The following is a 14,495-nucleotide window of genomic DNA, read 5'->3' as shown; positions in this document are numbered from 1 at the left end:
ACTGGAAAATCATAGAAGCTTTGACAGCCTTGACCAAAGTCCAGCCTTAGGCAGGAGTAAAGTTATTAGTTACCTTATTTCCTGGAGAAAGCCTGACACATTAGGATTTCACAGCAGCTGGCTGTAAGTGTAATGGGCAGGGTGTGATTTTGCTCCCTGGGTTTTGCAGTTACATTTCAGCAGGTTGAATACATTTTGCTGTAGGACAGAGCAAATTATTTGGGCAGGTTCTTGCATCAGCACAAGGCCCTCGGTGCTTAATGGGAGTTGTGCCCAACTGACAGCACGATTTGAGTGTCTGCTGTATTTAATATTCTTCAAGAGTGGGGTCAAATTGTCTCATCATTTACATCCCTACAACCCTGCTGATCCCAGGGGAACTGCACTTCCTCTGAACTCAACAGGAATGAACACAGGCAACTGGACTGAAACCTGCTGGAAGAAGATTTCTGCCCGGACTTCTCAGGATTCAGGTGGAGTCTGCAGCTGCTGCTTCGAGACACAGCTCACCCTGCAGAGAGTTCAAGTCAGCACAGCAGGAGCCTTGTTTCATCCTATAATTTTCTATTCCAACACGTAGAGTTTAGAAAGTGAAAAAGGGACTGATCCCACTCCAACCAACATCTGAAAGTTTACAGCTCTTCATCTCTCCAAGTTTGCAGGTGCTAAAAGAAAGGCTCTGGGGGCCAAACTGTACCTGTGCTCAGCCCTGAAGTGGCTCTGTCCTCTGGGGCATATTTGCATCTCTGTTATCACTTTGTCTTCTGAACCAGGCAGGAATGGCCACAGGTGCTCCTGGCTTATTCTGTGCCTGAGCCTGATAAGCCTCAATTTCTCTGGACTAGGAGCACACAGAAAGCAGCTCTTCTATCCCAGCTGCAAGGGCTCTTCAGGTCTAAGAAAAACCTGGCAGAAGTCTTGAATTCTGAATGCAGGAGACAGCCCCAGGATTGGATTCCTTCAGGGAGATTGTGCCACTTTTTTTACAGAATCACCTTTTCTTCCTAAAGGGCGTTTTAAATAATAAAATTGGAAGCTGCTGCATATCTTTCCAACTGATCTACTAATCATATTTCTTCAAATTTTATATCCCTGACCCTTGTAAAGGGATTGCACGGAAGGCATTTTTTAAGCTGCATTTTAATAAGTCAATATGAAAGCTCAAAATTATTTAAAGCTTCTTAAATAGGATTATATTTGATTTCTTGTGGGAATAGTGAGGGATAGTCTAGTAAAGACGTTCTGTCCTGCTGAGGTTTTATTACATTAAAGAAACAGCATCCTTTTTTAACAGCAAAAACTTTATCTATTCTCTAATGAAAATGGAGATTATTCTGCACATGAGGTGACTGAAGTTGGTAAGTTCCTGCATCTTTGATCAGAGATTAGAGTTTCTCCTTGAGTGAAAGCTGAGAGATTCCTGAACCAGAGGTTCACCTGAATTTAACAAGTTGTCTCCTCGTCTGAAATATTTGAATTTTCTTCTAGGAGGTACCACAAGTGTATTGACTTCAGACAAATTCTGCTGTGAAATAACAGGTAGCTCTCAAGGCAGCCAGTATCTCATTTGCAGCCAGGGATTTAATTTGGCCTAAAAATCAGCGGTCTGTGCTGCTGGGGAACTATTTTACTATATAGGAAATGTCATATCCAGTCTGCTCTGAAAGGCCCACAGTCAAATTCTCACTTGAATTCAACTCCTTTAATGTCAGTGTGACTTATATGAAGGCTATACTGGCAGCACTTAGCTTAGTATGTTCTATTGCACCCCTATAAAAGCAGGGGAGTCAAATAAAAACTACCTGTATGAAGTTGGAGCAGCAGCAGGGAGTTACATGGTGTAAGCAGCAGCTTCACTGAGCTGAGTTGCTCTGGACATAATCTGGGCCAACATCTGGTCTTGAGAACATAAAGGGATTTTTCTTGAAGTAGCAGATGGGGAGATTCAAAGAACAGATATTATTAAGGATGAAACACAAAGAAAAGGTCATAACTGCTGAAAGGGGATGGAACCTTTAAAAAAAAATAGAAAAAACAAACCAAAAAACAAAGCCACTGTCCATTCTCTTTAACAATCAGAGAATGTTCTCTCATTCTCAAGTAGCCCACACCCCTCTCTCAGCTAAACCTGTGCCCTCATTGAAGCCAGTCACTGATCAGTAGCATTCCCTGGCAGAGTTTGACTTCAGGGTTTGCAGCACAGCAGGTATCTCCAGGGCTGTGGTTCTCTGGGAAAAGACAACCCCACTACACCCTTTCCAGATCCTCTCTGGCCCCACTTTTCTCTGGGAAGTCAACAGCAAAGATGGTAAAATTGCTTTTTTTTTTTTTTTTTTTTTGCCAAGCTGCTGCGTTTTATTCTACCCACATTTTACCCTGAGCTCCCAAATCTGCTGCCACATCAGAATAATTTTCCTGGTTTTCCCACTGATCTGTCCATCCATGTCTCCATTTTCCCACTGATGTTGCTTGTAGCGAGAGCCAGAACTCAGAAAGGTCCTTCTCCATGCAGCTGTTCCAGGACCACCCCATGCTGTCCCAAACCTCCCTGCCATTGTCCCTGTGTGTCCTCAAATCTATCCCAGGCCCATTCTGTCTCTTAGAGGTGAATGATGGTTTTAGCTCAAGAAAAATCAGGCACAGGTAAGACCTCACTCAGCAGTAGCTGTAACCTGCACTTTCATTTAGCCTGAATAACCCATGCCTCCTGCCAAGGGCTTTGTCTTCTCACTACAGCCCACGTTTCTTCCTCAGGACTGAGAGCAGGCAAGGGCTGATGTGAACTTCACAAGCTGTGACACCCTCTACAGAAACACATGTGCTTCTTTGACCTTCAGCGCTGGCACAAAAACCTTACACAGACACAAATTTATCTTAAAGTCAGGAGCAGATTTAATAGAGCAGGAGAAGATCGTTTTCAATATTTCCATCTCAATTACAGTCAAACACCTCGGTGAGTCTCAGCCTTTGGGGCTGTACCTGGGCTGGCTGCTCCCAGCGTGGAGACTGTCGGCAGAATCAGCAGAAATAGCACAACTGGGCAAGGTGTTGGTGATTTATCAATGCTGAAGTAATTCATCCTGACACAGAGGCACCGAGGAGGAGCTCAGGGTCCAGCAGGTGCCCCTGAAGACCTGAGAGTTATATGGTGCCACACATCGACAGTGGCAGACCTGGGATCTGACTCCTTAGCAAAAAACATCCTTTTTTTTTTTTTTTTTGCTAAAGCCATTTTCAAACAGCAGAAAGAAACACTCATTACAGAGAAAGGCAGTTTTAACAGTTGCTATGCTGTACTGCTAAAACTGTCACTTCAACAGCACATTATCTACTAACTCCATAAAGAGTGACTAATATTCAGAGTCACAGAATTTTGGGGAAGCAGGATTTTTCAATGGAAAACTGCAAGGTGAATACACCCATGAAGACAAATGCAAGCATTGTGTACACAAATACTTTCATATCTGCCTGGCTCTTTAAAACCAAAATGATAAGAGTTCATTTGCATTTAGATCTCTTTGGCTCCTTCTTTTCATCTAAAGACAAATCCTCACAAAGGCTGCTTAATTAGACCAAATTAGATTTCCACCTAGTGGCTTGTCATTCATTAGAAAACGCTGTTCTTTTTTTCAGTTTTGGTAATTATAAGCTGGTCTCACAGTGTTCACTTCAGGTTCAAAGTCTGACTTGCATTCATGATTTTGTGCAGATGAGAGGAAAATTATTCAGTCGCATCAAGTCTGCCCATTTTACAAGTTGGATAAAGATCATTGCTGGAGTCTTTTATGTAATGGGGTATACTCTTTCTTAAGTCTTTAATGATTAATTGTAATAGCATATCTCATGGCAATTTTCAAGACTAAAAGCTAAGTGCAAACAGTTGGAATGTGCAGTGAGTGTATCAGACAGTGGGTGCTTCCCTGGCCTGGGGTTTCTGTGTCGGGCTCTCTGTGGGTGGCCCTTGCTTGTTGGTGTTCCAGCCCTGTTGGGAGCAAGAGAATGGCAAGGGGCTGGTGCCAGGGGCTGTGTAGGGAGAACCTGGGCTGGAAGGGCTGCCTGCCTTCTCTTGTTGTCCTCTCTAACCCAGCATGGGGGACACCTCTGCTGCTGGCCTTACACAAAATGTGGCTTCTACAGGGGAAAATCATTCAAATCCACACCTGACACTCAAAGGTTGGTGTCTAAGAAGGCTGAAGCTCTTAGGGCAGGTCAGTCAGGAGCACAGATTAGTGGAGATTGCACTTGTAGATGTACTCTGGGTTAGCAGTGTGGCTGATCTGTCTGGAGTACTTGTAAAAGGAGTTAAACTCACAGCAAGATCCTTGAACTTTGCCATTTCTGACTCCAAGGGCAGCAGTTTGCCCAACCATCACCCTTTTCCCTGAAAAGAGAAAGATCCTTACAGTGCTATAGGAGACTGGGATGATTTGGTCTCACTCTCTTCTTTCCCTAGTCCAAACTCCGTTCCCTTTGCTGTCCTGCATGGGCACACCGATTCCCTGCCTCAGTTTCCCCTTTATTACAGAGTGTTAATGCTCAGTGTCATGCTTTGAAGCTTAATAAATCAGGGATAGATCTTGTGGTCGTCCATCAAGCAAAACTTCCTTTGGCTTTGACCTTTAACGCTTATGAAAAGCTCCGAAGACAACTGCCAACTTATTATTAATAATCTTCTTGGGAGTGGAAGTTACAAGCAGTTGGCGCCAGGCAGCCCAGCAGCCACCAGCCCCTGCTAGGATTTCTTCTGCACTAACAAACCCAGATTTTTCAGGTGTGTTTTTATAACAACATTCTTGTTTTACTTTCTCACAAAAAAAAAAAAAGGCAAGTTTTTCCTTCCACCTTTAAAAAAAAAAAAAATCTCATCAAATTTGCCTTTCTCAAAACACTGAACATTCCCTTTCTCATCTACCTAAACCTGATGTTGAGTTACTGTCCCCCAGAGGCTTTCAGTAGCTCAGTTCTGATGTATCCCTGCACTTTGTAGCTCACTGCCTTCTTAGAGTGTAATCAAACATCAAGCTAAGTAGCAAATAAATCTCCCGATCTCATAAGCTGCACAGCAAGATCATGTAAATGCAAATGAAGGGCTTGATTTCAAGCTGTCGCGGGGGGAAGGAGGGAAAAATGCTGGGCCTTGTCACTGCAATCACTTCACTCTGCAAGTGCAGTAAATCTGCAATAATAATAGTAATGGCAGCGTGACGGGAGGCTTTACTGTACAAGGGGGTGTAATGAAAAGGGGAACAGAAGGTAGGAAGGAGGCAGGGCCTGGCAGGCTGAAAATGCACCGGCACAGAGTTTGCAGGTGTCCACAGGGCAGAGCCAGAGAGGAGGGGATGGGGCAGCTGAGTTGGAGCACAGAGGATTCGTGGATTTGCCCAGCATCACCTCCCAGGGAAAAGCTGTAGAGACAGGGATTAAAAATCCCCCATCTCAGTCTCTTTTTGTACCTCTCTGTGTGGACAGGTCTCCCACCTCTCTCAGTCATCTTTAGAAAATTGATGCAATGTGTGTTGCTGGGCCATGAACACCGGGGGACAGAACACAAATAAGTCTTGCAACAAAACCTGGAATCTTTAAAGATTTTGCACTTGCTTAAACCTTTGCAACGCCTCCACCTCTAGGAACACACCCCTTTCAGAGCCTTCCTCTTCCTTCACAGCAAACATTTTCCAACACTCAAATACAAATCCAGGGCTCAAGCCCAGGGCTGCAGAGATCAGAAACTACCTGGCAAAGGCTCAGGATAACTCAGTACACCCAACAGCACTCACTTTTCAGCCAGCCAAGGTATCCCCACTGATCAAACACCCCCAGCACTGCACCATGACCAGTGGGACCCTCCAAACCCAGCCCAGATACACCTGGTTCCACCAGAGAAATTATCATGTCCAAGGGGAAAGGATGCATCAGCCAAGCCCTTAAAGACAGTTTGAGAGAGCAAACAAAGCCTCGGCGCTCATCTCTCGTAGCCCTGAGAGGTGTTGATCTCTGCTGGGTGCTCTGGGAATGCTTCAGGATAAGGTCTAGAGCTGTCTTTTCCAAACTGGCTGGATAAACAGCATTTAGGATGCTGGATTTTCCTCACCGAGGTCGTAAAGGGAGAAAACTTGCAGAAGGTACCCAGAGAAAATTAGGACCGCCTGGGATGCAGAGGGAGACGGTTTTAATTAGAGCCAAGAGGTGGGAAATAAGGCAGAGAAATGACATCTTAATGAGGTTTAATGAAGTTGTCTGCTGATGGGCACAGCTGTCAGACAGATCTGTATTCCAGCCAAGCAGCTTTGTGACAGGCTAAACCTGAACACAGGGAATGGTGCTGGAACTGGGGGAGAAAGAAAAAAAAAATACCTTCTGCATCAACTTTGGCTCAGTTTCCCCACTGCTTTATGACAAAGCACACCTATAATGCCCCAGGACAAACAAATGAAAACAGCCCATGAGCTGGAAATAGCATTTTGCTAATTTATGAATGAGAAAGGCTGTAATTGTGGATTACACCAAGCAGGATTCATTCCTGCTACATCCTTCCCCTTCTTTGCTTTTGTAGGTAAAAGATGTTGGCAGACAACCAGAGTCCTCTGAGTTCGCTGATTTTTCTTCAGGCACAGATTCTCTCCATGTTCAACATATTGGACCAGATTTTTTTTTTTTAATTAATTATCCAGCACCTTCAGCTTTATTTATTCAGTGCAAAGTGACTGTAAAATGCCACCTGATCATAAAAGGAAACAGCATGCACTCATTTTGTGATGGAGTAAACACCCAACTGTGTTAACTTCAGGTGCTCTGCAGAGGGGACTCTTTAAATTCTGTGATTTCTTCCATTCTACAGAGTTCTGCACTCGAGGTCTGGAAGCTTTGCCACAGGTTACAAACCTCTCTCCTGCCCTGCAGTTTCTCAGTGATTTTTCTCCCATCTGACACACCTTTGCCACCACAGCAGATTTCTGACCTCACTTCCCTGATCCGTTATCAGAACACGATCCCAGGAAAACGCCTTTTCTCACGCATCTGAGAAACATTACACCATTTCCCTTGCACACCAGTGACAATTAACCTAAAAATTGCTGTAAATACAGGAGGAACAGATCAGCAATGAACGCTCCTTTATCACGGCTGGCAGCGCTTTGCTCCCAGCACACACGGAGTGCACACATGGTTTGTCACTGCCGGGTGGCACCGCAGCCCTGGTGGCCCTAAAACCTCACTCAGTCCCCTGGTGCTCGGGGCTGGACAGGGGACAGTCGCTCCCTGTGCTCGAGGCTCTCAGGAGGGATGTGGGGAAATGCAGCCGTGCTTGCATCACCTCACTGAGTCGATGGCTTTTTTTTTGCAACAAAGGAGCTGTAGTTTCACTCAGGGCAGGTCCCTAAAACTCATTTTCTGGGGAATTTGTGCTCCTGAGAGCTGTGGAAATGCCACACCTCCTTTAGAGGGTCACAAGTGTAAAAGTTGGAGGAATTACAAGCATATTTTAGAGACCTCAATGCAGAGTCCTCTGGAAAGGTGCCTGTTCTGGACAGGGGTTATTAACCCTCACTCTTCGGGTAAAACTGGTTCCGTGAGAGTTTTGCCTGAGCTGAGGGTGATGCAGAAGAGCACATTGGAAAGCAGCCACCAAGCTGGCAGTGTACAGGGGAGCCATGACTGCTCTGAGGCCCTGGCCAGGGTTTGCACAGTGCTGACTGGGAGTAAAAGGAACATTTTGGTGTGGACAATGCTCCTACACAAGCAGCTCCAGTGAGCTGGGTCCCTTATCAACCTGCACAGCCTGAGCCTGCCACGGTGGCAAGCTGGAGGTGGTTCATTTGCTGCTTCTTTTTCACTGTGTGAAAAGGGCTGCCTTTGATTGAGCAGCTACTGCCCCAGTGTTCACTCAGCAGTGTGATAATGGCCATCTCAATGTCAGTGTTCAGTGGTTCACCCATGAGAAGCACCAGAGTGGTATTTCAGCACTTTTATTCTCCCAAAAAGTCCTGCTAATACCTACAACACCCCAGCACTCCTAACATCCTTCCCATGGAAAATAATCTGTCCCAAAGCACTCACATCCTGCCCTCCGGGCTCCTGGGGACTCTGCTCCAGCTTTCCCTGTGCCAGGCTCTCTCCCCTTCCCTCCCTTTCAAGCAGCAATGAGGTTTCAAGACACACATCCTGCAGTGACTTCACCATGGAGATGGGAGGGTGGAGACAAAAGGGTGAGGGGAGGTCAGTTAATCCCACAGACAGCACCAGGCTGGGACTCACATGAGCTGGGGAAGAGTTCATTTGAAAACTAAATAGAAATGATGTTATTGAGCTGAAGTTCTTTTCTTTGCAGGCTTTGCTCTCCCTTCTTCATCCCCCTTCTCCTCCTCCTGCAGCATGTCTTGTGTCTTGATTATTCCCTGCCATGTGATTGTGCCTGGGGTAGTTTATGTCAGTTTTTTGGGAGGATGCACAACTTGGAAATGAAATAACTCAAAGTAAAGTTAAGACTAACTGCTGCCTCCCCAGCAGACACCACAGCTGGGCATCCCCACCAAAGGAGAGATTAACCAAACAAGAAGACTTCAAGTCCATATCTGTTGAGTCAGGATCTCTATTTCCAGCAAGGCTAGGTCTCTTTATAACTCAAAATCGAACTTGTGTGAAATTCAGCATTCTTTAGGCTTCAGCTCCTTTTTGCACTGTGACACTCACTTGTGCAGTGGGATTCAAGCCCTTGTCAAATGGACACTCCTGGTACTTGTGGCTGTATTCTATTACAAACTTCTGTTTTGGGGGGCTTTATTGTATCAGAAAAGGTCTTTATGCTTCTCTATTAATGTTGTATATGCTTCTCTATTCCTTTTTCTGCAGCCAGAACTTGGAAAGCCCATGAGAAACTGCTACTCCCTGCCAGGCCCTGGTTTTACCTATGGAATACACATGCACAAGAGAGATGGAGGAGTCCCTGAAGGTAGGACACTGCCCCTAAAACACAGACCTGCAACAAAGTCCTAATGCTAGCAGGAAGTCTCCTCTCCTTCCCACGGCTCTTCAATACTTCTCATCAAGCTGGAGGTGCAGAACTCCAACATTTACCCACTTTCATTAATATCACCCCAGCTGGTGATCAGTGAAGTTTCTCTGTCACACTGGAAACTTTCAGAGGCTCACACAGAGCCCAAGTAGCAAGGGTGCACCTGCAAAAGGTGATGCACCTGGGCACTGTCATAACTTTGTCAGGGCTCCTGCTTTGTGTTCCCAGGGACAACTTCCCTGTAAAATCAGACATCCTGAGCAAGCCAGGGAGGAGGGTGAGAAGACATCCAATTCAGATGGGATATGGGATGCAGTGGGACAGTGTAAGAAGCTCACAAAAGAAACCTTAGCCCCACAAGACCCCCATGCACGGTGCACACTTGTGGCAGCAGCTCTCTGGCCACAGAGAGCAGGCACAGACTTTCCCAGGCATTTTCCTGGGGAAGGCTGTGAGAAGATCAGACAAAAGAATGAGAAACAATTCTTATCTTCACTTGCTGCACTTGTCATGCACATGTGGAATGTGTCACAGAGATTTGTTAACCAAAGGGTGATTTTGTGATTGGTCACTGGTGATGGTGTTTGGATTGATTGACCAATCTGGTCTGTCTGTATTGGACTGTCTGTAAGAGAGATGAGAGTTTCTAAAAGAGAATAGTACAGTATGATATAATAAATTGATTGATCAGCCTTCTGGAATCATGGAGTCAATGCTAATTATTATCCAGCTGGGGGCTTGCAGCAACACACACACACATCAATCTGCTTTCCCAAACAGGAGCTGAGATTTCTCCTCTTTCTCTCTATTTCCTTCCACCTCCAGCCATAGGCCACTGGGATTCAGTGAAGGCCAAGCCTCGTAAAAGGATCATGCCCCGAGACTTCGTGGCCATGGGCCGTGCGGCTGTGGATGAAGGCTGCACCACAGCCCGCCAGTTTGCTCTCTACTACAAGTACACGGACATCCGCTGCAAAGACAAGGGGATTCTCAGATATGGGGGCAAGGTGCCTCCAGGCATGACTTTCGGCAGGCCACCACGGTAAGGGGGAAGGTTTGGGCCCTCCTCAGGATGAAATTGTCCCTTCCTACCCTCACACCTACATCCCTCCCCAATCCCAGCTACCGCAGTCCCCAGAACAGGAGCGTCCTGAACCTGGGTATGCTGAGTCACAGCATCACATCCATGTCTGATGACACTCCTGTCAGATAATCAACTACCTGAATCTAACACACGTGCCACAACACAGCCTCATTTCACCTGTAGTATTATGGGCTTGAAGCCTCTTAAAAATACCTTCAATGCCAACCCTTTAATGTAAAAGAATATGAAGAGCTGTCAGCCTGAAAACTGGCATCCCAGGGTCAGAAAATCAGAGCAACAGCATTTCTACCTGTCTGCACTGGTAGAAATACTCTGGTGGAGTTAAAGATCAGTTCAAGTTCTTTGTCCTACTCTCTCTAGTTCATTGCTCTGCACTGGGCAGAAATTGGGAGTAGAGCAGGATAGAGGCAAAGAAGCTTTTCCCTGCCAGTGCAACTGCAGCACAAACCAGTGCTCAAAGCCTCTCAAAGTCCTGCTACTGCTGGAGCCCAGGGGGGTTTCTTGCTCTGTGCGGGTCTGGACCAGACATTAGGTTTTATTTTAAGAGCTAGATAATAATCACTACCAGAAAAATAACAGCTACAAATTCTAGAGAAAAGACATGATGAACAGCACCGTGTATTTTACATGATAGTAAATGGGCTTTGCATATGCAAATTGAATGGATTTTAAAATGGTATTTAATGACAATTTTCGTAGCAGACATTAACATTAATTGCATCAAAATGAAAATGTAGCATTAGCTTGCTGTTAGCTGCAAATGCCCCAGCTATAAAGCTTTATCTTTATCAGTATCAGCCCTCATCCATGTGACAGGGCTGCTCTGCAAATTGCAGGCAAAAGGGCTTTTATGTTGCAAAAGTATCCCCCAATGCAGGCCAAAATCAACATCAATTTTGCTTTATTTCTTCATAAACGGAGGTTAAATGGCTGCCTGTAAGAAGCCCAGGCATGCTTCAAAAGTTTTAAGGAAAATCTGCAGACCCCACAACGGCAGAAGTAGTGAGAAAGGGCTTTTAATTGAAAGTTGTTATTCTACAACTTGCTTGCTCCTTAATAGCTACCTTTTATGCAGACTGATTGTATTTATCCCTTTACTTTAAAAGCATGTTATAGATAAAACCGAATTACTGGGATTATCAAGGAGTTGGTACAGCCATTTTGGTAAAAGTGGAAGTTTAACATGCTTTTCCATGACTGGCAAGTTAAAGAGACAAGCTTTGGTGAGCATTCCCAGGACAAGGTGATCCCTGGTCACAGCAAGACCCATCTTCCTAAAAATGACCTGGTTGTCAATGGATTTCAGTTTGGTTTGGACTCTGAGCCCTGTTTGAGTGTGATCTCAGTGCTGCTACCTGGGAAGGTGCTCCCAAGTAAGGCACATACTTGTCTGGGGGCAGAAGAAAACGATGACAAAAGGTCTTTTTTTTCACAACTCCAAGCACTTCATGTCTTTAAGAAATAACAGATCTGACCAACATCTTGGATGCAGCGAATTTTTCAGCAAAAACAGCACCTGCCTGTCAACCCCCAGGACTGACAGTATGGCTGAGGAGGCCAGAGAGCAAAGGTGCTTTCCCATGGCACTGGAAGCAGCTGGAGACACCCTGCCTGAAGATGTGGTGCTCTGGGACAGCCCAGAACCCCGGTGCAGACCCTGCCCAGTCTGCACCCACAGCCCCCTTGCAGCTCTCTGCACAGTGGGAATTGCAGCTGGTGCCAGCCCACAGCCTCGGGGCTGGGCTGCTTCCCTGGGAACCCAAATAACTCAGCAGCTGTCACAGGAATGTGGCTGGGGTCGGTGGGTAATGGGCAAGGGGCTTCTTGAGCCCTGGCAACTCATCTCCAGCCCCTCCTCAGGCCCTGGGCTGTGCTGCTAAAGGCTTCTGTCTCCTGGAGACACCAAGGTCAGGAGCTCTCCCTAGGCTCACAGGTTGGAGCTCTCCTGGATCATCCCAAACAGAAACAAGCACCAAAGCTGTGGTTGCTATTAGAGCCTTGTTAATCACTGCCTGGCCCTGCTGCTGCTCTAACTCAGATCACTTGTGCCTCTGCTTTCTGCTCACGGCATGTGCAGCGTTTCACCAGGCAGCCTCAGACACTGCAGCAAGCTTTCTGAAGCTTTGAGGCCTCTTTCCTTTCTTTTCCTGGGATATTTACCTTCAAAGGTCACCCATACCCCTCTATATTCCCCCTGGGCACCTTCCAGGGGAGAGAAGCAGCGCTGCTTTTTGCTGATTCCCCCCCATTCTCTCCCTCCCTTTTCCCAGAGTAATGTTTGCTACGAATCACGTGGCCAGCTTTGTTGTGAGAGTCATAAAAAGGACATTTTTCATCTCTCCTTTTTCCTGCTCTCGCTCCCTTCTCTCTCTCAGTAGCAGACAGAGATTTATTCCTTCCCTGATGCCTGTGGCATTTGGAGCTGGGAGGGGTCAGGGGAGGCACTGATGGAACATAACAGATAATGCAGTGGTTCCCCAGGGGCTTGTCCAGCTCCAGAGCCGATCCATCAGCAGGCAGTGCTCATGCCAAGGTCAGCAGTAACGAGGATGGGGTGGGGTCCCAGCCTCCCCCGTGGGGCATCCTCCAGCCAGGCTCCCCCTGCTCAGGCTCCAGCTTCTGAGCTCTACAAGAGCTGCCTTGTGCAACCACACTTTGCAGGAGAGGACACTGAGTGCAGGCACTGGGCTCACAGCACACAGGTTCAGCTTCACCTCTCCCAGCCCTCCTCCTCCCCACCACGCACAGGTCCACAGGTTCATCTTCCAAGGAAAATTCTCATCTTTGACAGTCACCTCCAGGAGCTAAACCCCATCCACATGCTCTGTGCACAACACATTACAGAGCTGCTGAGGGTTGCTGTCCTCCCAGGTCTTTTCATTCAAAATAACCCCACAGGTGTGTCCAGCTCCCATACTCTGCAATAATGACCTTGTTTTGCCTGGAGGGCACTGAGTGGGCTGAGGTTTGATGATACTGGAGACCCAAAGGCACAGGGGGTCTGTGAAGACCTCCAGGATCTTCACTGGTGTCACTCCAGCCTGCTATTCAAGGTGCATTTGGAAACCTCAATAGGTGTCCAGACATACATTTATCCTCCTGACCACCTTTTCTGGCTGAGCTTCACAGTGCACTGAAATTAGCTAACATTAAAGGATCATTTTTGGAACAAGAAGTAAACTCAAAGATGTGGATGCTCTCTACAGCTAGATTTTAGATGCTATTGATCTGTGCAAGGTCACACAAGGAGTTTGAAGCCAGAACAGTCCAGCACACAGTCGGTACCCCGAGCACCAGTTCTGTCCCCAGGAGCGAGCAGGGCAGAGTGCACCCTCAGCATGGCCACACTGCCCAGCCCTGCCAGGAGAACAAAGCTTCCAGTCACCTCTTGGAGAGCGTCCTAAATCTGCCTGCTCCGCCCCAGAACCTATTCCTGGACACAAGGACTGCACAGACGTGCCATCCTCTGCCATCCTGCACCTGTACCTGCTCCAAACCCTGCATGGCCATAACCCTGCCTCCCACGGGCACTTGGCAGTTGGCCTGGAGGTTGGGCTGACCTTGGGTGTGCTGGCAGGATTTCCCTGGCACTCTGTCATCCCCAGGGCTCCTGCTGGCCCCCACCCCCCCAACACTGTCTGCCTTCAACTGTCCCTCTCCTGAATTTTACAGCCCATTTTCCTTCTGTCTTCATCTCCTGTCTCCAGTCCACCTCCCATTCTCTAAAACTGCTCTTAATCCTTTGGCAGCTGCTTTCATCATGTCCCTGCAGCAAACTCACCTCTCCAAAGCGTTCGGTCACTGCAATCTCTCTTCTCCAAACTTACACTTGGCCAAGGGCATCAGTTACCCAGTACCTCCTCTTTAATTGGTGTCATTTGCAACCATCCCAATCTTTCACCTTCCCTGAGAAGGGAGATTTCTATGCTCATGCTCTGCTTAGCAAGTGGCCTTTCCACCCAAAGCGTCTGTGCTGTTTGCACACAGCCAGAACAAAGTTTAGAAAGCTGCTCAAGAGGTGCTGAGGAATTTCCACTGATAGATTTATTTTTGAGGTACTTAAAGAACATTTCAGGTTGCTAATATATGGCTGTGGAAAAAAAGCTAATCTAGATGTAGACCAGCTGCAAAGATATCAAGGAAATAATGTGTTACTGGAAAAAAACCACCAGGAAAAGCTGGACAGGCAATAAAATTGAATATTAGGCAAGTGTGCATCTGACCCATGATCACTGGAAGCCAAAGAGAGTGTAAAGCCACCAAAATCCTAAAGATGAGGGCAAAAAAATTTTACAGGAAAAAAAAAAAAACAACTGAGGACTGACAAAACCAATTGTGAAAATATAACACAGGGAGTGGAATCACTGCCAGGCTCGTGGC

General features: G+C 46.7%; 1 protein-coding gene across 1 annotated transcript in view; it reads left to right on the top strand.

The window, feature by feature from the left end:
- CFAP77 (cilia and flagella associated protein 77) overlaps positions 1-14,495 on the top strand; it is a 57,179-nt gene that overhangs the window by 24,271 nt on the left and 18,413 nt on the right. Inside the window, exons 2-3 of the mRNA XM_053962240.1 lie at positions 8,848-8,947; positions 9,836-10,052. Coding sequence (XP_053818215.1) covers positions 8,848-8,947; positions 9,836-10,052 — 317 coding nt within the window. The remainder of the gene's footprint in view (positions 1-8,847; positions 8,948-9,835; positions 10,053-14,495) is intronic.

The sequence above is a fragment of the Vidua chalybeata genome, chromosome 21, assembly GCF_026979565.1.
Source record: "Vidua chalybeata isolate OUT-0048 chromosome 21, bVidCha1 merged haplotype, whole genome shotgun sequence".
In the NCBI taxonomy this organism is placed as follows: domain Eukaryota; kingdom Metazoa; phylum Chordata; class Aves; order Passeriformes; family Viduidae; genus Vidua; species Vidua chalybeata.
Note: the sequence above shows the minus strand (reverse complement) of the source record. Positions and strands in the feature narration are given on the sequence as shown.